This window comes from Xenopus tropicalis, chromosome 9, assembly GCF_000004195.4.
Source record: "Xenopus tropicalis strain Nigerian chromosome 9, UCB_Xtro_10.0, whole genome shotgun sequence".
NCBI classification, from domain to species: domain Eukaryota; kingdom Metazoa; phylum Chordata; class Amphibia; order Anura; family Pipidae; genus Xenopus; species Xenopus tropicalis.
In genome coordinates, this window is record NC_030685.2 from 14280034 (window position 1) to 14304377 (window position 24344).

Consider the following 24344-nt stretch of genomic DNA (forward strand, 5'->3'; position numbering starts at 1 on the left):
GTCTGTGGCACTGGAGGCCATGTTGGGTCTGTGGCACTGGAGGCCATGTTGGGTCTGTGGCACTGGAGGCCATGTTGGGTCTGTGGCACTGGAGGCCATGCTGGGTCTGTAGCACTGGAGGCCATGTTGGGTCTGTGGCACTGGAGGCCATGCTGGGTCTGTGGCACTGGAGGTCATGCTGGGTCTGTGGCACTGGAGGCCATGCTGGGTCTGTGGCACTGGAGGCCATGCTGGGTCTGTGGCACTGGAGGCCATGCTGGGTCTGTGGCACTGGAGGCCATGCTGGGTCTGTGGCACTGGAGGCCATGCTGGGTCTGTGGCACTGGAGGCCATGCTGGGTCTGTGGCACTGGAGGTCATGCTGGGTCTGTGGCACTGGAGGTCCATGCTGGGTCTGTGGCACTGGAGGCCATGCTTGGGTCTGTGGCACTGGAGGCCATGCTGGGTCTGTGGCACTGGAGGTCATGCTGGGTCTGTGGCACTGGAGGTCATGCTGGGTCTGTGGCACTGGAGGCCATGCTTGGTCTGTGGCACTGGAGGCCATGCTGGGTCTGTGGCACTGGAGGCCATGTTGGGTCTGTGGCACTGGAGGCCATGCTGGGTCTGTGGCACTGGAGGCCATGCTGGGTCTGTGGCACTGGAGGCCATGCTGGGTCTGTGGCACTGGAGGCCATGCTTGGTCTGTGGCACTGGAGGCCATGCTGGGTCTGTGGCACTGGAGGCCATGCTTGGTCTGTGGCACTGGAGGCCATGCTGGGTCTGTGGCACTGGAGGCCATGCTGGGTCTGTGGCACTGGAGGCCATGCTGGGTCTGTGGCACTGGAGGTCATGCTGGGTCTGTGGCACTGGAGGTCATGCTGGGTCTGTGGCACTGGAGGCCATGCTTGGTCTGTGGCACTGGAGGCCATGCTGGGTCTGTGGCACTGGAGGTCATGCTGGGTCTGTGGCACTGGAGGTCATGCTGGGTCTGTGGCACTGGAGGCCATGCTTGGTCTGTGGCACTGGAGGTCATGCTGGGTCTGTGGCACTGGAGGCCATGTTGGGTCTGTGGCACTGGAGGCCATGCTGGGTCTGTGGCACTGGAGGTCATGCTGGGTCTGTGGCACTGGAGGCCATGCTTGGTCTGTGGCACTGGAGGCCATGCTGGGTCTGTGGCACTGGAGGCCATGCTTGGTCTGTGGCACTGGAGGCCATGCTTGGTCTGTGGCACTGGAGGCCATGCTGGGTCTGTGGCACTGGAGGTCATGCTGGGTCTGTGGCACTGGAGGTCATGCTGGGTCTGTGGCACTGGAGGTCATGCTGGGTCTGTGGCACTGGAGGTCATGCTGGGTCTGTGGCACTGGAGGCCATGCTGAATGAGTTCTGGAGATTGATCATGGTTCTTTGTCTGTACCTATACATATGTCACTTATGGTCAGTTATGGTCAGTGACCCTAGCAGTGAGATGCCTCCTACCTGCCCCTGTTTAGGTGGGACAGTGCCAATTTAAGACCTCAAAAGGGCTCAATAATAATGGGGGGGGGGGGGGTAAGGCTCAATAAAATAAGACATGACCAGGGCAGATCAGGAGTTTGGCTCTGGGTCATTCATATTCCATTTTGGAATGGTACAAATGATGTAAATAGGCAGTTTAGACTCCATAATGGGGAACAGTAGGGCACAAATGTAAAATAAAAAAAGGAATAAAGAAGACCAATTGCAATATTACTGTGTGCCGTACAACCCCATTCAGCTGGCTGAGCTCAGGGGCCGGGGGGGGGGGGGGGGGAAATCTGCCAGGAAAGCTGAAAGCCTGATGCCAGTCTCCCCATATTGCCCTTGGCATCCCTCTGTCTCTTTCCTCAATCCCTACCTGTCTGCCTGTATCTTTCTCTCTGTCGCTTGGTTTTTCTCTCTCTGTTCCCCCATTCTCTCCCCACTTACCCTATTATTTCTATTATTACCCTTCTCTCCTGTACTTTCCAGCCGTTATTCCCCTACCTGTTATTTCTCTCCCCCACTCCCCCTGTCCCTCCCCATCTCCCCACCTGTGTTTGTGCCCCTTCTCTCTCCCTACTCCCCCTATTACCATTATTATTATTATTATTATTATTGCCTGTGCATCTCTCCTCTCTCTCTTTATTCCCTCTGTCTCTCATTCAGTTTCACTGTTTCTATCTCCTACTCTCCCTATTATTTATTATTTTCTCCCATTCTCTCTATCACTCATTTCCTAAAGCTTTTTCTCTTCTCCTCTGTATTTTCTTTTTGTCTCTCTCAATCCCTCTCTATTGGCACTATTGGCACTATTGCATTCCTCTGCCCCTCATACTCTCACTTCTCTCTCTGCCCTTATACTCTTTCCTTACCCTTGGGGTATGTATCTGCCATTGTATTACTCTCCCCCTCTGTGCCTGCCGCCCTAGCCCTCATTCTGTTCTCTCCCTGTGACACCCTATTCTCTTCCCCCTATCCCTCCTTCCTCCCCTGTTTCACTCCCCCTCTCCCCCCTACAAAGGGCTGTGCTTGCAGTTGCCTGGCATGGAGAGGAGGATGAGGCACACAGGCTGCAGGGTAACCCCAGGCAGAGAGGCTCAGAAGTGAGAAGGAGCTGGGATGATTGGCCAGGGGGACCCATGGAAATGTTCTGCTCCCCAGCACCCATCGTGCCAGAGCTGGGATCCAGCTGAGTCCTGAGGAACAAGGTACGGGTGCCAGGGCTGGGGTCCTACTGGGAGTGTATGGGAGGGTCACTGGGCAGGTTGTTGGGCTGTTTTGTGCAACCTGTTGCCCTTCTGATCCCAGACACCCCTATCACCTCCTGCTGGAATAGGGTTCCCATGGGTTGGGAGCAGCACTGGCACTATATACAGTATATGGGACTCGGGCATTGTATAGTAGCTGAGCTCCATCAAGTTGAACCTTCGGACACTGAATTATTCTTTGGGAACTTTTGGCTGCTGTTGTGACATGGTAAAGAGGCAATAGTAGTAGCCACAAGAAAATTGCTTGCTATAAAGGCATTAAGACATAATGGGGCTATTTCATCTACAGTTCCACTGATTCTATAGCTAAGTCTTGTTGCTGGCAGAGAATGCTGGGAGATGTAGTTTGGCAGCAGCTGGATTGGTTTGGTTGGCTGATATATTTATAGGGAAGGTTATTGTTTAAAGCCTTCTGGCATAGCATGGAAACTGGAAGGACCTTCCTTATTTTCTAATTTTGTGTAATAATATGGCAGCTTCCCAGTAGCACAGCCCAGTGGGTTAGGGACCTCAATCAAGTGCCATTCTTTTACCTTTTACTGAGCTCAGAAGCAATAAAAGAGCTGTCAGTGCCCACACTGTGCCAGCCCTGGCTTACATACTGGTGCCCACGCTGTGCCAGCCCTGTGCTGAAATGGCTTACATACTGGTGCCCACGCTGTGCCAGCCCTGTGCTGAAATGGCTTACATACTGGTGCCCACGCTGTGCCAGCCCTGTGCTGAAATGGCTTACATACTGGTGCCCACGCTGGGCCAGCCCTGTGCTGAAATGGCTTACATACTGGTGCCCACGCTGTGCCAGCCCTGTGCTGAAATGGCTTACATACAGGTGCCCACGCTGTGCCAGCCCTGTGCTGAAATGGCTTACATACTGGTGCCCACGCTGGGCCAGCCCTGTGCTGAAATGGCTTACATACTGGTGCCCACACTGTGCCAGCCCCGTGCTGAAATGGCTTACATACTGGTGCCCACGCTGGGCCAGCCCCGTGCTGAAATGGCTTACATACTGGTGCCCACCCTGTGCCAGCCCCGTGCTGAAATGGCTTACATACTGGTGCCCACGCTGTGCCAGCCCCGTGCTGAAATGGCTTACATACAGGTTCCCACGCTATGCCAGCCCTGTGCTGAAATGGCTTACATACTGGTGCCCACGCTGTGCCAGCCCTGTGCTGAAATGGCTTACATACTGGTGCCCATGCTGTGCCAGCCCCGTGCTGAAATGGCTTACATACTGGTGCCCATGCTGTGCCAGCCCTGTGCTGAAATGGCATACATACTGGTGCCCACGCTGTGCCAGCCCTGTGCTGAAATGGCTTACATACTGGTGCCCACGCTGTGCCAGCCCCGTGCTGAAATGGCTTACATACTGGTGCCCACGCTGTGCCAGCCCTGTGCTGAAATGGCTTACATACTGGTGCCCACGCTGTGCCAGCCCCGTGCTGAAATGGCTTACATACTGGTGCCCACGCTATGCCAGCCCTGTGCTAAAATGGCATACATACTGGTGCCCATGCTGTGCCAGCCCCGTGCTGAAATGGTTACATACTGGTGCCCATGTTGTGCCACTTGTTTAACAAGAGCAGGCTGGTACATCTGCATTTCTCCCCAGTTGGACTTCAGGACCCAAAAGATGGGTGATCTAAGGAATGGAAGGTGCCCAGTAGAGATTGGGGTAACAGGCATTGTGTGAGTCACCTTTATTGGCCTTTTTCTGTCCCTAAAGTCTTGCACCAACATTTAGATTGTAAGCTCTGTGGGTGAGAGGCTCCTGGGAGATTTTGCATTTGCATAAGTTAGAGTCTCGGTGCTGTATGAGAACAAAAAGTAAAGATGAAGGCAGGCGAGGGGGAGAATGCACGAGACAGAGGATGAGACGGCGATGGTGAGATTAAAGGGGAAGTAAAGAAACAGAATTGCACAGTAATTGGAAGTATTAGTGATGGGGCGGATGGGGGGGAGAGGCATTAACTGGAGGGAGAGACGCACGGTGAGCTGGGGAAGGAGAGAGGAATAGAGAGGGGAGGATTTTAACTTTAAGTATGTTATAGAATGTTCTATTCTTAGCAACTTTGCAATTGTTCTTCTTTATTTATTTGTTACAGTTTTTAAAATATTTGCCTTCTTCTTCTACATCTTGTCAGCTTTGAAATGGGGGTCACTGACCCCGGCAGCCAAAAACCTTTGCTCTGTGAGGCTGCAGTTTTATTGTTATTGTTACTGTTTATTCCTTATCTTTATATGCAGTCCCTGTGCTAATCATATTCCAGTCTCTCATCCTAACCACTGCCTGGTTACTAAGGTAAACAAGACCCTGGCAACCAGATAGCTGCTAAAATACCAAGCCGAAAGTGAAATAACTGAAAAAGCACAAGCAATAAAAAATGAAAACCAACTGCAAATTGTTTAAAAGTGAAGAGCCCTTTCCCTATAGAGCGTGTGCAGCAGCTCTTCGGGGGGGGAGTTCCAGCAGTATCTGGTTGCTAGGGTCCAAGTTACCTTAGCAACCAGGGAACGGTTTGAATGAGAGGATGGTATATGAATAGGAGAGGGGCTGAACAGAATAAGAAGTTATAAAAAGTAACAATAACAATAAAACTGGAGCCTCACAGAGCAATAGTTTCTGGCTGCCGGGGTCAGTGACCCCCCAATTGAAACTGGAAAGATGTACAAGACGAAGGCAAATAATTCAAAAACTATAAAAAAATAAATAATGAAGACTAATTGGCCATTAACGTATATACATAATAGATGGGGGAAATGATTAGTGAGGCACGGCATCATGTCTAGGCATTCCACATTATGGCTTCTGTGTGTAAGGCGATGCACATTTAAAGGGGAAGTATAACCTTTTTCTGAAAGGCCATTTATTGGAGAAATTGTGTTTAAACATGAATGTGTTGCCTGCCTGCTCGGCGTAGCTGCCACTTTGCCCTTCCTTTTTCCTTGTGAGCTTACAACTTTATTATTATTCTCACTTTTTTATTATTATCTTTCTATTCAGTCCCTCCGCTATTCATAGTCTCTCATATAAACCACTGCCTGGTTACCAAGGTAGACAAAACCCTAGCAACCAGCCAGCTGCTGAAATTCCAGACGGAAGAGCTGCTGAACAAAAAGCTAAAAACCAATGGCACATTCACTCTGAATATCACTGTTTACATCATACAAAGAGTTAATTTAAAGGGGAACAACACCTTTAATGGAAACGATGATGTTCCGAGCAAAATCATTATCCCAATTCTGTATCTCTGGCAGCTGCTGTTCCCAATAAGACGTCTACCTGCTCTGCTCCCTCCGCCATTGATTTTCCATGGAATCAATAGAGAATCGTGATCACCGGCATTAGCCCCTGATGGCAATTAGTGTGGGAGGAGGAGCCGCCATTAAATGTTCTATAGTTTAATTAGAAAACTCACCGCCGGGGACTGTGTGGCAATCAGGGGACTGAGGGATGGAGGGTCTGTGTATCGATCACGGTGTTTGGAGCAGAGGAGACAGATTTCCTAGTTACCTTAATGTAGAGATAAAACGGTTGGTACCGCCTTATTCACACATAGATTAATGGTGCATGGGGCCCTTTAAAAAAAAGTGCCCACTTTGTCTTCCACCGGCACAGTCAGGCAGTTGCCATTTGTATTCAATAGAAGTCAATGGAAGGGCTGTAGGGGGTGGTTTCCGGCACTTTTCAGCCAGGGTGGTGGGTACGTTCTGGTTATTGGGTTAGCTGTTGGGTTTCATTTACTATGTAACCCAGACCATTAAGGAACTGACATAAGCATCACAAATATTCAGCCTGAACCAATAGGAGCGGCGCAGGGTTGCCACCTGGCCAGTAAAAATGGCAACCCTAGGTGGGCACCTCCTCCAGGGTCAGAACTAGGGGCATATGCCTAAGGTACAACGGGGGGGGGGGGGGGGCACTAGGCATGTATCTCTTCTGTTACCATCCCCTAGTCCAAGGTCCTTGTTCCCCAGATAGTTTACCTCTACCTGCTCCTGCCATTAACGCACACACAGGCGGGGGGGCGAGGTTGCCGGCTGGGGTTGGCTGAGATGCCCAACCAGTTTGGCCACTGACCTCCATTGTGTAGTAACCTGCTTGTATAGACATAGAAAGCAGATATTTTACTTGCTACACTGCCAGCAAAAACCTACAGTCTCCTTAAAACTCTTATAGCTCCTGCAAAGGCCACTGAATTGTCCTATGAGAGAATTACAGAGACCCTCTCTCAGCATTATAAACCCCAGCCTATCATCATTGCTGAACGCTTTAGATTTTATAGGAGAAATCACAACATGGGGGAAAGCCTTGCAGACTATATTTTGGATTTAAAACGGCTATCTGCCTCCTGTGAATTTGGTACATTCCTGGATCAGGCTTTGCGAGATAAGTTTGTATGTGGCCTCCATGATGAGTTCTACCTGCATAAGCTGCTAAATGAAGCAGATCTCACTTTCAAGTCTGCTTGTAACATTGCCTTGGCCATAGAATTAACTAGAAGTGACTCTCAACAATTCAAACAGCAAAATAGTTCTTCATTTACAGATATCCCTAAAATAACTACAGAGTCTAAACCCATCTCACAAAATTCACCACAGCCACCTATAGAGTCAGTTACAGGTGAGCAAGCATTTCAGACACAAAGGGTCAAACCCTGCTACCGCTGTGGGGGCCTGCATCAGCAACTGAACTGCAGATATAAATCAGAAACCTGTAGAAATTGTGGAAAGTTAGGCCACATTGCTCGTGTCTGCAGAAGCAAACCAGGCAGGCCCAGGGCGCAATATGTGTCTAATTGTGACAGCCAGGAAAGTGACTGCACAGACTTGAATACAGTCAATACTACGCATGGGGGAGATGATGGCATTCATATTAAGCTAGAAATTGATGGGCATCCAGTAAACATGTTACTTGACACAGGTGCATCTGTATCACTAATATCAGAGTTTGTTTACAAGAACTGTTTAGGTGGAATTGCACTGCAGAACTCACTTTTACATCTCACTTCTTATACTGGAGAGAAGATTCCTGTACTTGGAGAGATTCTAGCACTAGTCACATATGAAGGTCAGTCATTTACATTGCCTTTAGTGGTTGTGAAGGGCAACAGGCCCACCCTTTTGGGCAGAAATTGGTTGAAGCACCTAAAGCTGAATTGGGCTAAAATATTTACTATCAAACAAACTGAAGCTGCCTTTCACAAAAATCTGGAACAGATCCTGAGTAAACATGACTCCCTCTTTAAGGAGGAATTTGGCAGTATTAAGGGGCTGAAGGCAACTATCACTGTAAATTCAGATGCAAAGCCCATTTTTCATAAGCCACGTCCCTTGCCATATGCTCTTAAAGAACCTGTGGAGAAAGAACTAGAAAGAATGGAACATTATGGTATTGTGTCAAGTGTCAAATACAGCAGCTGGGCTGCCCCAATTGTAGTGGTCCCAAAAAAGGACAAAACTATTAGACTTTGTGGTGACTACAAGGTCACTGTCAATCGCTGTATTGAACCAGAACCCTACCCACTACCAAATGTAGAGGACTTGTTTGCTACACTTGCTGGAGGTAAATACTTTAGCAAAATTGATTTATCAAATGCCTATCAACAGCTAGAGCTGGACCCGGATTCAAAGCCATTTCTTACCATCAACACACACAAGGGGTTGTTCCAATACCAGCGCTTACCATTTGGAGTATCTACAGCTCCAGCAATTTTTCAGCATGCAATGGATCAGATTCTTCAAGGAATTGATCATGTGGTCTGTTTTCTGGATGACATTTTAATTACAGGTTCAACGGTTGAAAAGCACTTGGCACTGTTAGATAAGGTGTTATCAAAATTAAAAGCATCTGGGGTGCGAGTAAAATTGTCCAAGTGTCACTTTCTCCAGGAGTCTGTAGAATACTTAGGATACCGCATAGATGCACAAGGTCTTCACCCAACAGAAACAAAGTTAACTGCTATTGTTAATGCACCTTCACCTTCAAATGTGTCTGAACTACGCTCCTTCTTAGGACTGCTAAATTACTATGGACGGTTCCTTCCAAATCTGTCAACATTATTACAACCCTTACATGAACTTTTGCAGAAAGATACCAAGTGGGCTTGGTCAGCCGAGTGTGAAAAAGCATTTCAGGATGCAAAGCAAAGACTAACGAACAGCAAGTGGCTAGCACACTATGACCCTAGTAAGCCACTCAGATTAGCATGTGATGCCTCACCCTACAGAGTTGGAGCAGTTATATCACATATACTGCCTAATGGAGAAGAACATCCAATTGCTTTTGCGTCTAGAACCCTAACACAAACAGAGCGCAACTATGCTCAAATAGAGCGGGAGGCACTAAGTATTATTTTTGGAGTAAAAAAATTTCATAAATATCTTTATGGAAGGAAGTTTTCACTGGTCACTGATCACAAACCACTTCTGGCCATTCTTGGGCCAAAATCAGCAATTCCAACATTGGCAGCACTTCGAATGCAACGGTGGGCACTACTCCTATTGGCATATGACTATGATATTGTATATAGACGTTCTCAGGATCATGGGAATGCAGATGCTCTATCACGGCTTCCGTGCCCATATACAACAGATGTTCATGACGAAAGTGTCATTTTTCAAGTTTCATTTGCAGAGAAACTACCTATTTCTTGCAAAGATATTGCAGCTGCAACAAGTCGTGATCCTCTTATTGCAAAAGTGTGGGACTTTACTTCCAAAGGCTGGCCGAACTACAGCTCTGACAAAATCCTTAAGCCATATTTTGAAAAGAGAGATGAGCTTTCCATAGATCAAGGTTGTTTATTGTGGGGGATACGGGTTGTCATTCCCCCAAAATATCGTCAGAGGCTCTTGCATGAACTTCACGAAGGCCATCCAGGTGTAAACAGGATGAAAGCACGAGCTCGTGGTTACCTGTGGTGGCCAGGCCTGGATCAAGATATAGAAATTTTTGTAAGTCAGTGTACTGCTTGTGCTTCTGTACAAAATCAGCCACCCACTGCACCCCTTCACCCATGGACATGGGCCACCTCGCCGTGGGAAAGAATCCATATTGACTATGCCGAAATAAACCAGCAAACATTTCTTGTGGTTATAGACAGCTATTCCAAGTGGTTGGAGGTGTTACCCACTAAAACGAGTACAAGCGAGAAAACGATTACCTTGCTGCGTAATTTGTTTGCATCCTATGGTCTGCCAAAGGAATTGGTTTCAGATAATGGACCTCAGTTCACATCTCAGGAATTCCAGTACTTCTTGAAACAAAACGGTATCAGGCACAAATTAACTCCACCTTATCACCCAGCTTCAAATGGTGCTGCTGAACGGGCTGTTCAGACATTTAAAAAAGCCTGGATGAAACACTCAGTAGCCAGTGAGTCCGCTCGCACTACAGGAGAGTTGAGACTTTGCCGTTTTCTGTTTAATTATAGGAATACGCCACATTCAGTCACTGAAAGTACCCCAGCGGAACTGTTTTTAAAGAGGCACCTCCGAAGCAGGTTGGATTTGCTTAAACCCTCTTTAGCTGATACAGTGGAGAAACATCAGAAGCAACAAGTCAAAGCACATAATAGCTCCAGACAAAGAATCAGAAACTTTTACCCAGGTGATAAGGTCTTGGTTCGAGACTTCCGCCACTCAGGGCGCCTTTGGTCTCCAGGGACCATTTGCCATAGAAGGGGTCCCCTGACGTATGAGGTTCAAATTGGTAATCGTCACATTCATGTCCATGTGGAGCATCTGGTTCCAGATAAGAGTGTGTCACCTGTACCTCCTTCATTTTCTACCATTGACTTTCAAGTACCTGTAGCGCCCTCACAGGAACCAGATGCCAACAATTCATCTAATCCAACCAGTGCTACAGCCTCTGAGGGTGAACGGAGGTATCCGATACGGGCACGCAAGGCTCCTGACAGACTGGACTTATAATGCCACTGTTATTGTTAACTTGGACATTTCTGCCTTAAAATGTTTAGAACTGAGTTATAACTGTTGGTTACATATATATAATATATATATATTTTTGAGATCTACTTTTTGCTAAAAAGGGAGGAATGTAGTAACCTGCTTGTATAGACATTTTGGTTAATGGCATTCTTGCTGTTTTGCCATTAATTGATGATGATGATATTCCTGTTCCTGTTGTGTGCTTCCTGTTAAGCTGAGAGCAAGCATGGAGCAGGCCAGATCTACCTGCCATGTTCTAATAAATATATCAAAAGTTCCAGTGTGTATCTGTACCTGAACTAACACAGCAGAAGTATTAACCCACTGCTAGCCAGCAGTTTATTACACATTGTTAGAGCATGTCCCCATTGTGTCTTATCTAGTGACCAGTTCTCACAGAACAGGGATCTCTCCATGGAGGAGTCACCAGTATTTATAGCACCGGTGGGATGGGGGTGGTGTTCTGGGATAGGGGGTATGGTCAGGAGAATGTTATGGGTGCACAGGGTTTGACTACCATGGGTGCAGGGGTTGCACAGGAGATTCTTCTACAACATTGTGCCAAGAATTTAGGGGTGGAAGTTCTACCCCAGGGCTCGGGGAGCTGTAGTTATTCACCAGCCCTTTCTTATTTGCGCCAACGCTCTGTTACACCCATTACATTTAGCAACGTGTACATCTAATTGTTGTGGGCCCTTAATGTCAAGTCCAGCCCTGGTGCTGCTTTTATCTGTCTGCCCCTGCCGTGCAAACGGGCGCCGGCCCCAGTATGGTTCCTACCAGGACTAAGCGCCATTTCTAGGGATTTATTGTACAGGACAGTCATTGGCCGCTCTCTCCCACTGTCTGTAGGGTCCTTATTTCATTTCGTTCACAAGGATAAATGAGAAATGATTTACCTGCTCCCTGGGGTCTTGTTAGTCTTGGATTCATTTATGACTGTGATCAAAAGGGACAGCTCAAGATTAATATGTTCTGATTGGGGTCAGTTCCACTGAATGAACGAGATGACATGGACAGTACACATCACAACTGCATTTAGTGGATTAGTCCCTATTTATAGACTGGCCATTCACTCTCAGCCATAGATGATATTATATATATATAAATACATTATGTAACCTCTGATGCCTCCCAGGTTGGACTGGCCTACCAGGAGATCCCAGAGCCTAATGGGCCCCAGTCTATGAAAATTCCTATTGGCCTTTTCTTATTCCACCTTAAGCCTATGGGACCCATTATCCAGAATGCTCGGGACCTGGGGGTTTCTGGATAAGGGATCTTTCCATAATTTGGATCTCCATAACTTAAGTCTCCTAAAAATCATTTAACCATGAAATAAACCCAATAGGGCTGTTCTGCCCCCAATAAGGGGTAATTATATCTTAGTTGGGATCAAGTACAGGTACTGTTTTATTATTACAGAGAAAAGGGAATCATTTAACCATTAAATAAACCCAATAGGGCTGTTCTGCCCCCAATAAGGGGTAATTATATCTTAGTTGGGATCAAGTACAGGTACTGTTTTATTATTACAGAGAAAAGGGAATCATTTAACCATTAAATAAACCCAATAGGACTGTTCTGCCCCCAATAAGGGGTAATTATATCTTAGTTGGGATCAAGTACAGGTACTGTTTTATTATTACAGAGAAAAGGGAATCATTTAACCATTAAATAAACCCAATAGGGCTGTTCTGCCCCCAATAAGGGGTAATTATATCTTAGTTGGGATCAAGTACAGGTACTGTTTTATTATTACAGAGAAAAGGGAATCATTTAACCATGAAATAAACCCAATAGGGCTGTTCTGCCCCCAATAAGGGGTAATTATATCTTAGTTGGGATCAAGTACAGGTACTGTTTTATTATTACAGAGAAAAGGGAATAATTTAACCATGAAATAAACCCAATAGGGCTGTTCTGCCCCAATAAGGGGTAATTATATCTTAGTTGGGATCAAGTACAGGTACTGTTTTATTATTACAGAGAAAGGGTAAGTGTAACCTTAAAAGAAAGTTCCACGGCTTCTTCACCCTTAAAAGGGAGGCTGTGCTTATTTGAAAGAACATGTTGGAAAAGCAGAAAACTCTCCGTCCTCAGAAGAAAACTGGTTCAAACAAGAGCAAATCAATACAAGACAAGGGGGGAAAGAGAATATTACAAACAAAATATTAAAGCGAATTCTAAATGTCAAGAAACACATTCATCAATACTGGCAAGGGCTGGAATAGATCATAGAGATACGGTGCCTCAGAGGAACCAGAACAAACACTGTAATGTAAACAGGTTCTTGGTTTGCTGCTTCCGATGCCCTGTAATCAATTGCTATTGGCTAGTGGTTCCCAAACTATGGGGCTGCCTTGAGGAAAATTAGGGATAATATCCATTTGCTCTCCTTAGATACCCTGGAAACCTTGCTAGATGGTCAGTTATGGCGGGATGTCTATATTATTCTTGGGATTATGGCTGAATGGTTGATACATCAATAACTTTACCCTCATTTTGGGCTAAGGGGGCCCTGGGAAAGGACTAGTCTTCCAAGGGGATCTTGAAACCACTGCCAATTTTGTAGGGCGCAGCCCACAAGCAGGAAGCAGAACATTATAGAACTAGGCTGCTTCCACTTAATAACTAGTGTTTTTAATAATCATTTATTGTGATTGTAAGCTCTTTTGGGCAGGGCTCTCTTCCCCTCTTGTATCAGTTATTGATTGCTTTATATGTTACTCCTTGTAGATTGTAAGCTCTTTTGGGCAGGGCTCTCTTCCCCTCTTGTATCGGTTATTGATTGCTTTATATGTTACTCCTTGTAGATTGTAAGCTCTTTTGGGCAGGGCTCTCTTCCCCTCTTGTATCGGTTATTGATTGCTTTATATGTTACTCCTTGTAGATTGTAAGCTCTTTTGGGCAGGGCTCTCTTCCCCTCTTGTATCAGTTATTGATTGCTTTATATGTTACTCCTTGTAGAGTGTAAGCTCTTTTGGGCAGGGCTCTCTTCCCCTCTTGTATCAGTTATTGATTGCTTTATATGTTACTCCTTGTAGATTGTAAGCTCTTTTGGGCAGGGCTCCCTTCACCTCTTGTATCGGTTACTGATTGCTTTATATGTTACTCCTTGTAGAGTGTAAGCTCTTTTGGGCAGGCTCTCTTCACCTCTTGTATCGGTTACTGATTGCTTTATATGTTACTCTGTATGCCCAATGTATGAAACCCACTTATTGTACAGCGCTGCGGGATATGTTGGCGCTTTATAAAAAAATGTTAATAATAATAATTGTCCTTTGATGACACAAAACTGCCATATCTATTAGGCTACAGGCATCATTTCTATCCCGGTGTGCCATATAAATCAATAACAGATTATAATCATTTGCAGATCCCCCAGCTGGGTCGATGTCGGAGCCGGATGACTTTGCTGGCCTCGCCGGCCCATGGAATTCCTCCGACCTCAGTCTGTTCAGCCCGGCCAGCATTGTGGTGCCTGTGATCTTCTCCCTCATCTTCCTGCTGGGGACTGTGGGGAACAGCTTGGTGCTTGCCGTGCTGCTAAGGAGCGGCCAAAGGACTCACAACACAACCAATCTCTTCATCCTCAATCTCAGTGTGGCCGATGTATCCTTCATCATCTTCTGTGTGCCCTTCCAGGCCACTATCTACTCCCTGGAGGACTGGGTGTTTGGGGCTTTCATGTGTAAAGCTGTGCACTTCTTTATCTATCTCACCATGTATGCCAGCAGTTTCACCCTTGCCGCCGTGTCCGTTGACAGGTATGTATAACTACATTCAAAGGGCATATTTACTTTTTCAATCAAAAGTGTGTTAAATAGTACAGGAAACCTTCTATGCTGCCATTGTTTTATGGTATCTCTCTGTACAGGCTATGAGCAAACTTAGGGGGCTGTTCCTGCTGAATTGTGCTTAGTACAGGGGAATCCCTATGCTGCTATAGTTTTATGGTATCTCTCTGTACAGACTATGAGCAAACTTAGGGGGCTGTTCCTGCTGAATTGTGCTTAGTACAGGGGAATCCCTATGCTGCCATAGTTTTATGGTATCTCTCTGTACAGGCTATGAGCAAACTTAGGGGGCTGTTCCTGCTGAATTGTGCTTAGTACAGGGGAATCCCTATGCTGCCATAGTTTTATGGTATCTCTCTGTACAGGCTATGAGCAAACAGAATTGCAGAATTGTGCTTAGTACAGGGAGAATACAGGGGAATCCCTATGCCCTTCTCAGATGCTCCAGTCTCAACACAATAAAAGAATCCATGAAACTCAAAATGATGGTCAGAAAGGTCCATAAAGGAGTATAATTGTAACACCAACGGGGTTATGTAATATAAGATATAAGTTTTCCCAGGAGCAGTAACCCATAGCAACCAATCAACAGGTAGAATTTATTGGTCACCTGTTTAAAAGCAAACATCATATTGGTTGCTATGGGTTACTGTTCCTGGAAAAACTAACTTATTGGGGAAAGTGTTGTACAGGACAGAGTTAGCTCTTTTTGAAGATGTTTATGCAAAGTTCTCATTCTTGATGATATATCTCCTTGATTCCTTCTCAGGTACCTGGCAATACGTTACCCCCTGCGCTCCCGCGAGCTTCGGACTCCATGCAATGCCATCGCTACCATGGCTATAATATGGGGCCTCTCTGTGGTGTTTGCTGGTCCATACCTGAGTTACTATGACCTGATGGACTATGAGTCCAGCCATATCTGCATGCCGGGCTGGAAGGAGCGGACGCGTAAGATAATGGATACCGGCACTTTCATTGTGGGTTATGTCATCCCCGTGCTCATTGTAAGCCTGTCTTACACCAGGACCATTAAGTACCTATGGACAGCAGTCGATCCACTGGAGGATATGTCAGAGTCCAAAAAGGCCAAGAGAAAGGTGACCAAGATGATCATCATCGTGACTGTGCTCTTCTGCCTTTGCTGGCTTCCCCATCATGTTGTGGTTATGTGCTACCTGTACGGCGACTTCCCTTTCAACCAAGCCACGTATGCCTTCCGCCTGCTCTCCCATTGCATGGCCTACGCCAACTCCTGCCTCAATCCCATCGTCTATGCCTTGGTTTCAAAGCACTTCCGGAAGGGCTTCCAGAAGGTCTTCAGCTGCCTTCTGAGGAAGAAAGGTCGGAATAAAGTGCACGTGGTCAACGCGGCCCACGCCGAGCCAGGGTTCGATGCTGCTTCTTCTGAAATGTCTCACATTAATGACGACAATGGAAAAATGCATGGGCATCACGCAGGAGCAAATCACTCTGATTCGTCGAGACCGCTGGGTACCCCCTGACAGTTTCTCTAAGCCTTTGCCTGTGCCTCTAACATGCCAAAATGTAAGGTTAAACAAACTTAGTTTAAGAAGAAGAAGACTGATGTTCTTCAAGAGGGATTCATCTCTTTGTAAGTGCTGATCTCCTGAGCTTGAAGACAGAGAGGAACCATTGCCTTTTTATGGATATGTCAGAAGAAAGATGGACTGAGGGAGTAAATCTGAGGGAACGTATAGTAATATATAGATCAACTACAGCTACGTGTAAACATTTTGATGCTTTAAAACCAAGTAATCGACCAAACTGACCCAGTAATTCTTGATATTCCTTTCATGGCCAACACCAAAAGAAGCTCAGTATTTCATGGCCAACACCAAAAGAAGCTCAGTATTTCATGGCCAACACCAAAAGAAGCTCAGTATTTCATGGGCAACACCAAAGGAAGCTCAGTATTTCATGGCCAACACCAAAAGAAGCTCAGTATTTCATGGCCAACACCAAAAGAAGCTCAGTATTTCATGGCCAACACCAAAAGAAGCTCAGTATTTCATGGGCAACACCAAAGGAAGCTCAGTATTTCATGGCCAACACCAAAAGAAGCTCAGTATTTTGAGTCAAAGTTGTCACCTGTATCAAGGTGAAATCAATGGTGGTTCCACTTGTGCCACCACAGCTGTTGTACTATAACTTCCAAGATGAACAAGCTTTAGTAGGAGGCCGCTCCTATACCATAAGATCAATAGACACACACTACAAACTGTTCACAGATCTGTCCAGGTTGGACATAAAGTGCAATGGGGATGTAGACGAGATGTATCTGCAGAGATAAGTTCCACCACAGCCTCTGTTTGAATAACTGGCTGCCTGTTGAGGTGGGCAAAGGTTTTAATAGAACAGGCATTGGACAAATGTTGGAATTGTGGGTGATAATGTGCAACTATAGCCTAGATTTTATCATTTCCAGCCTAATACTTCATAATTTGTATCCACACAGGACCAAAAATAGTGAACAAAAAAGGAGACACGGTTTCTGAAGGACTCACTAGCTTTATTACTAAGCCAAGGGATGACAGTTGATCGGCCTGGTTCGGTCCAGAGGGCACTTGAAGTTGTACATAGATGGTATTAGGGAAGGAACTTCTATGGTCCCATCATTCTACTCTAATGGCTGTTAACGAAGACCATGGACGCCATATGTGTTGGGACCAACGACTGTGCTCAATGCCTTGTACGCTCTTATAATTTTTGGGGGAAGGTATTATTGATCTCCAGCTGGGTCAGGCCTGGGCTGGGAGGGGGCATGTTAGCCCGGGGGCAGGGAGCAGACTGGGAAAAAAGACATTGGGGGGACTGCCCTTGCACCCCCAGATAATGAGCCATGTTATATCTTGTGGATTTGAACAAGCAGCCCTGAAGGTGTTAAACAGCTGGAATTTGGGCTGATTTTGGAACAGTATAAAAAGTTCATCACATCCTATTATCCCCCCCCTGGTTCCCGTAACTGTAAAGAAATAAAGATGATTTCATTTTGCAGACACTGATGAGAATTCTGAATTTTTTTATGATTTGTGCATTCAAATATATTAGGATTTCTAATTGTACCTGTTGATAATAATGATAAAATGCTGCAGATGCTGTTAACAGGAAAGATAAGAGAGAAGGGGCAGTGCCACAGGGCTCAGGGTTGCTCGGGCACAACGTTCTACCCTTGACTTTTAATGCCCAATAAATGTTATTTTGTGTAAGCCACATAACCCAATGTGTTACAGACCATTGCTGGTGCTAATCCAAGACACATACAGGGTTGGACTGGGCCAGCGGGACCCCGGGAGAACACCTCGTGGGCCCTGTTGACCCAGACCAGATAAGCTGGCCATACATGGAGATACACTCATTTAGCAGGACACAACAAGCAGGTCTTTGCCTGGTTGGACTATCCGAGTGGTCTGTATGGCTCAAACATACAAAGCCGGCCTATTAATCTCATCCGATTGGGTTGTACCTTAAGCAGCAGATATACAAGTGGCACAGATGCCCTTGCCCATCTGAATTCTCCATCCAGGTCTGGTCAAGCAGGTAAGGATCATTTACGTCACCTTCTCAGGCCAATAGTATTAATTGTAAACCAAGAAAGGACAAACTGGAAGCCAATGTCTGCCTACAGGGGCATGAGATTAGGAGCAACTGGTCCTTCCTGGCTGCCATATTTGTGGGTTGTTTTAATCCCTCTGGGGCTCTAGGATCAGACGGTTAATACACAGCACAGGGCAGGCAGAAAGGCAACAGAATTTCCTGATTTGCTGATTAGTTAGTGACTGTGCCGCCAGCGTTGGGTGAATAAAGAGCAGTAATTGAGAAAGAGAATTAGACAGAACATACAGTTCAAGTTGGATTCTAAATAAACCCCCCTCTAGCAAACGGGGTGGAACCCCCCCCCCCACATATGTTCCAAGGGGAACCAAAGCAGATAGAACCATTTGTGGGGAGCTGTCAGGGCAGGAAAGTCAGGGGCACATGACTCTATGGCAGCTATTTAATTCATTAATTAAAGCCCAACCTCATTTACATCCTTATGGAAACAACAAGGTTCCCTCCCCATAATACAGAGATAATTACAATGAATGAGTTAATGACAGGTATAATTTGATTCCTTTAACATCAATATTTCACCATCTGCATTAACGTCCATTAGCGCCAGTTTGTTCCACTCATTCATTCTGTTTTCTGCCTGAAATGGAAGTGTAACCAAGAGAGACAGCCGAAATACCAGCTAAATAATATACACAGCCCTGTCTCTCTCCTGCCCATATAATATACACAGCCCTGTCTCTCTCCTGCCCATATAATATACACAGCCCTGTCTCTCTCCTGCCCATATAATATACACAGCCCTGTCTCTCTCCTGCCCATATAATATACACAGCCCTGTCTCTCTCCTGCCCATATAATATACACAGCTCTGTCTCTCTCCTGCCCATAATTATATGGCTGATTATATGGCTGTGTATATTATATGGGCAGGAGAGAGACAGAGCTGTGTATATTATATGGGCAGGAGAGAGACAGGGCTGTGTATATTATATGGGCAGGAGAGAGACAGGGCTGTGTATATTATATGGGCAGGAGAGAGACAGGGCTGTGTATATTATATGGGCAGGAGAGAGACAGGGCTGTGTATATTATATGGGCAGGAGAGAGACAGAGCTGTGTATATTATATGGGCAGGAGAGAGACAGAGCTGTGTATATTATATGGGCAGGAGAGAGACAGAACTTTGTATATTAATACACAGCCCTGTCTCTCTCCTGCCCATATTATATTCTCCCGTAGCCATAGAATATCCATAGTTTTTGCTGGGTGGAGATCCCCTTTAGGATTCTCAGCTATATCAGCCCCTACATCTCTCTGACAGTACACAATTATGCACAATATCTATGTTCCAATCTATTATGCCTCACAGTGTTATACAATAAGATATAGACATCCATAATTTACAGCCTGTTACTCATATTAAAGTGTTGCTATGGCTCTGAATAGCGGCATAAGGGATCTCCATCAATCACAGGCGATTATCCTTATGAGAATTCCACACAGGCATAATGGAGCCTCGCTCTCCCCGCAGTATATGCCTCAGTGTTCTTTAATAAATGTCGACACACTGATACCCGCTCATAGCCCTACATGTATCCCAGCATCCTTACTGCTCAACAGGCTGAGAAGCCATTAAGGGGCCACAGTAGGAGAAATGATTGCCTGCCGGGGCTTTGCATTGTGCCACAGCAGTAACTAATAAAGCCCAGTGTGACACGGGACGGATGTGACTTTCATTCACTTTCTGCCAAATACAATAACAGCATGGCTGCCAATAAATGGGAATCTAATGGGGTCCTGCCGAGCAGCTCATATGTGGCGCTGATATCCCGGCAGAAAGAACTTGTATTAACCCCACAGAGGATTTAAAGAATAAAATTATATTATTAGTAGAGTTGCCACCTTTTCTGTCAATAATATCGGCCTTTGGGTTGGTGGGGTGTAGGGACACCATTTTGGGGCTATATTGTAAGGGGTGTGGAAATGGGCAAGATGGGTGGGGTCCAGGAAATGGGCGGGGAGATGGGCTGGGTTATAGGCGGAGCAGAACATGGGCCTAAGATTATAAATGGTGAGGGACCAGGGAAGGGAGATCACACTAGGAGAAGGCACCTTGTAAAACCCAGTACTAGGCAGTAGCGTTGCTCTTACAGACTGGCCAGGGGTGGTGACTACAGGGGGCAGGCCATGAACAGAGGCGTGGCAATAGAGAGGAGACATCAAAATGGGTGGGGCTACAACACAATGGAGAGCTAGAGGTTTGATCCAGGGGAGAATGGGGAAGGAACAAGGTAGGGTTGGGGTGGGTTGAGGGCTTAGGTGGGCCGGCCAGGGGCTAAATTTAGTATTACAAATTTAATGGCAACTACATTGACCGGTTATATATTCAGGGTTGGACTGGGGTGTGCGGGGCCCACCAGGGCTGTCACCCCAGGAGTCCCCCTCCCCCAGGGGCCCCTGCTGCCCATACACACATTTCTGATACTTCCTATACGCGAAGGGAGGTCAGCAGGGGGAGCACCAGTGGGGATCAGTGTCCCACCGGCCCAGTCCAACCCTATATATATAGATATTATCTTCTCTAGGGTTCTGCTTTCTATGGAGAACCTTTACAATTTGTTGAAGCTTCACCCATTCCTTCAAATGGTGTTGACCATTAGCAATCTGTAAGGAACATAGGAGGCTTCGAGAGGGTAACGTCTTTCCTACCAGGGAACATGACTGAGCCAAGAAGAGACGTAAGTGACAGAGTATCAAGGCAAGGGGCTGCGTGCCTTATTGGCGAGCAATGAGCCAATTCTAGTCGGCTATTAAGCCAATGATGCTGAAGAGCATTAGCGAGTGCAGACAACACTGTCAAGTGTCAGACACGTGGCATACAAAGCAATTACGCCTGCGTCACACACAATAGATGGGAAAAACTCTTGGTTAAATGGGTTTTTTTCATTTCCATTTTCTAAATGATGTTGATGGCGGCGCTGAGGTAGAAAGAGAATAATGTAGGAATGTCAATTCAAAATGAGGGGGCAAAATCCCCCCACAAGTTCTCATTTGCCCAGGGTATTGCTGCTCACTTGTATCTGGGGCATTCCACCACATTACAGAGGCATATTTGCCCTTGAGAAGTTGGAAGACCACGTTGAACAAACAAAGAGAATAAGCTCAGCGCACAAACCAAGGGCAATGCTAAAGTCAAGGGTCCAATGTTGACGCAGGGTTCAGTGTTGCATTACACAAGAGGCGCTGGTATCAGGGGGATGAAGGCCGCCTCTGTACATAATAACATGTTTATATGAGAGATGATTTTCCTTGTTAATGTAACACAAAGCAATCACTTGAAGAATGCGGAGAGGCGCTCGCCATTCATCGGCTGGGACTCTCTATGAGCTGGGACTATGGGGCTTGCCATGCGCGGGCATCCTTGGCACAGAAACGCTCTGATTGTGTATTGGATTGCTCTGCTGCTTCTGTCATTAATACAAATAATATCAGCTTAAGGCAAAAGCCAAGCTATTGGTCAGGACTACAAGCTGGGCTCCCTTGCTGTTTATATTGGGTATCCATGACCAGGGCCGCAGCTCCCTATAAGCAGAGTACTCAGTCTGCATAGGGCACCAACTCCCAGGGGGGCACCATCCCAGCTGCTCAAAAAAATCATTTTTATATATTATAACATACCCCCCAACACTGTCCCGCCAGTTTTTATAGCGCATCCCGCTGTCCCGGATAGTTCAATCAATCTATGGGGGCTATTGGGGGCACTTACTATGGGGGCATTTTCTATCGGGGATATTGGGGGCACTGTGTGTGGGGCCCCTATAGTAGGTGTTTTTTTTTTATTATTTTATTTTTACTTGGGGGAAGGGGGCACAAAAGTACATTTCTGCTTAGGGCACCCATTTGGCCAGCAGCGGCCCTGTCTATGACCTTCTTTAGTAAAGTAAAATCTACAGTAGTAGGTAACAATTAAATAGGTGGGACATAATAAAAGCAGATGGAAGGGGGGGATTTAGACGTTGCCAAAGAGAGTAGAAGGCAAAATGCCCAGTGCCTGCCCATATGGGCATAATGTAAGAATCTAACGGGTTTATTTATTCTTCCCTAGCCACAGGAGCAACCGGTTCTGGGGGAAGGGGGGGACGCAGAACAATTTAATTAAAGTTCTTTCATCAGTGAGAAACACTTCCAGCAAAACTGAATATCTTATGTTAATCGCTGCGAGAAAACCATCTGCCCAATGGCGAGAAAACAAAGAGAGCGGCTTTAAACTCCAGCCAGGAATCGATACCTCCTGCCGGGTTATTACGTTATTAGAGATATTTCGGGGGGCACATTGCCATACACTCCCTGCGTGGCTTGTTTGGGGTTGTATTTATAGCGATTGCATTATACTTTCTACAGGGAAGGACCTCGCTCTGACATATGTTCTTAGAAAAATAATATTCAGAGGTGTTTTTTGATGAATGTATAAACATGGGGGGGTCCTATGTATGTATGTGTGTTTGTATAACTTTATTTATAAAGCGCCACAAGGGTACACAGCAATGTACAATCTTACAATATACAGAATTACACACAGGGAGGACAAGTGTTATAATAAATACAATAAATAAGTATAAATACACAGGGAGTAAGTGTCATGTGGTATGAGACACAGTAGAAAGGAGGTCCCTGCCCCGTAGAGCTTACAATCTAACAATCTACAATCCTTTGCCCATACTAAGCCCAGGAACAATTTCAGAGTAGCACAGACCCCTTTAATAAATGTTGTTACAAAGATACCTGCACTTGATTTTTAATTATATCATATGGCCCTGTAGTATTAAACCAACCAGCCCCCGCAGTGTCGGACTGGAGCCCACCATGGATGCCACCCCAGGGTCCAACTGGCCCAGTCGCAAACTCCTCCACCGCTGCCAGCCTCCACCTACCATGGAAAATCAAATAAGATATATAGGGCTAAGCGAATGAAGTAGAATTCTTACCTGTAGTAGTTAGGGGTCCGAGTGTTCTTGCCCCAGACCTTCAGCTTAAGGGAGCCAATATAGGAACACAAAAAGTCAGGCAGGCACTCCAGATCGCAAAATGATGTAAATCTGTAGCTCAAGTATTGCAGTAAAATCAATAAAGTTTATTTATATTTACACATAATGCTACAAAGCCTTACGCATTTCGTACTTAGTCAAAGGCTCAATGACTGCCGTCAGTGCCTGCCTGTCTTTTCCTGTTCCTATATAGCCTCCACCTACCACCTACTTCCTTTTAGTTGGGGTTAGGGATGCCATCTTTATAAAGTAAAATAACACCGGCCTGGCTGGGGGCTTGTTCACAAGGGTATAGTCAGTTAGAAGTAAACAGAGGGTGGGAGGGTCGTGACATTGAGGTGGCTAATTGTCACATTGAGGGACCAGAGTGCATCATGATGTAAGCAAGAAGCAGAGGATTTGGTATAGGAACTAATATTGGTAAAAAAGGGCAGATCGGAGGCGGGCCAGGGGCAGATTAACTAGCAAATTACATTGTAATTTGTAATACAGATCCCGGCTCTGACTGAAATTTTGCCAGCTAGGATGGTAAAATACCGGTAAAGTGGACACCCCAGTTGGGGTGGTGGAAGTTCCTGCCTTGGTCGACAGGGTCAACAAGGGCAAAGACCCTTAGGGTTTTTTTTCCAGGTGTCCCGCTAGCCCCGTCAGACCCTGAGCCCCCGTGCCAAAGTGGGGCACAATGGACCCCCCTGAGAAATAGATGTTAAGGGCCTTTACAATAAGTAGGCACCATTTTTTAGAAACTAAACTAGAAGATGGCAAATCACTGAAGTCTACGCAAAGGGATATAACAGCAACCAATGGGACAACTCCAAGGCCAGGGTCCTCTGGGATTATTCTGGTCTCCCAGCAGGCCAATCTCATTTTGACTATACCTATCCAGGCAAATCTTTGGTAAGTCCTAATGATATCTCACTCATTGTACAGCGCTGCGGGATATGTTGGCGCTTTATAAATAAATGTTAATAATAATCTTGTAGATTGTAAGCTCTTTTGGGCAGGGCTCTCTTCCCCTCTTGTATCGGTTATTGATTGCTTTATATGTTACTCCTTGTAGATTGTAAGCTCTTTTGGGCAGGGCTCTCTTCCCCTCTTGTATCGGTTATTGATTGCTTTATATGTTACTCCTTGTAGATTGTAAGCTCTTTTGGGCAGGGCTCTCTTCCCCTCTTGTATCGGTTATTGATTGCTTTATATGTTACTCCTTGTAGATTGTAAGCTCTTTTG

At 46.0% G+C, this 24344-nt stretch overlaps 1 protein-coding gene across 2 annotated transcripts; it reads left to right on the top strand.

Moving 5' to 3' along the window:
• The first annotated feature begins 2077 nt into the window (after window positions 1-2077).
• LOC100125055 (uncharacterized loc100125055) lies at window positions 2078-17515 on the top strand. Of its 2 annotated transcripts, NM_001102973.1 has the most exon segments (4): window positions 2558-2683; window positions 14073-14463; window positions 15263-16388; window positions 16420-17515. In NM_001102973.1, coding segments are annotated over 2 exon segments (1110 nt in total). In that variant the 5' UTR covers window positions 2558-2683; window positions 14073-14089; the 3' UTR covers window positions 15999-16388; window positions 16420-17515.
• Window positions 17516-24344: the final 6829 nt, after the last annotated feature.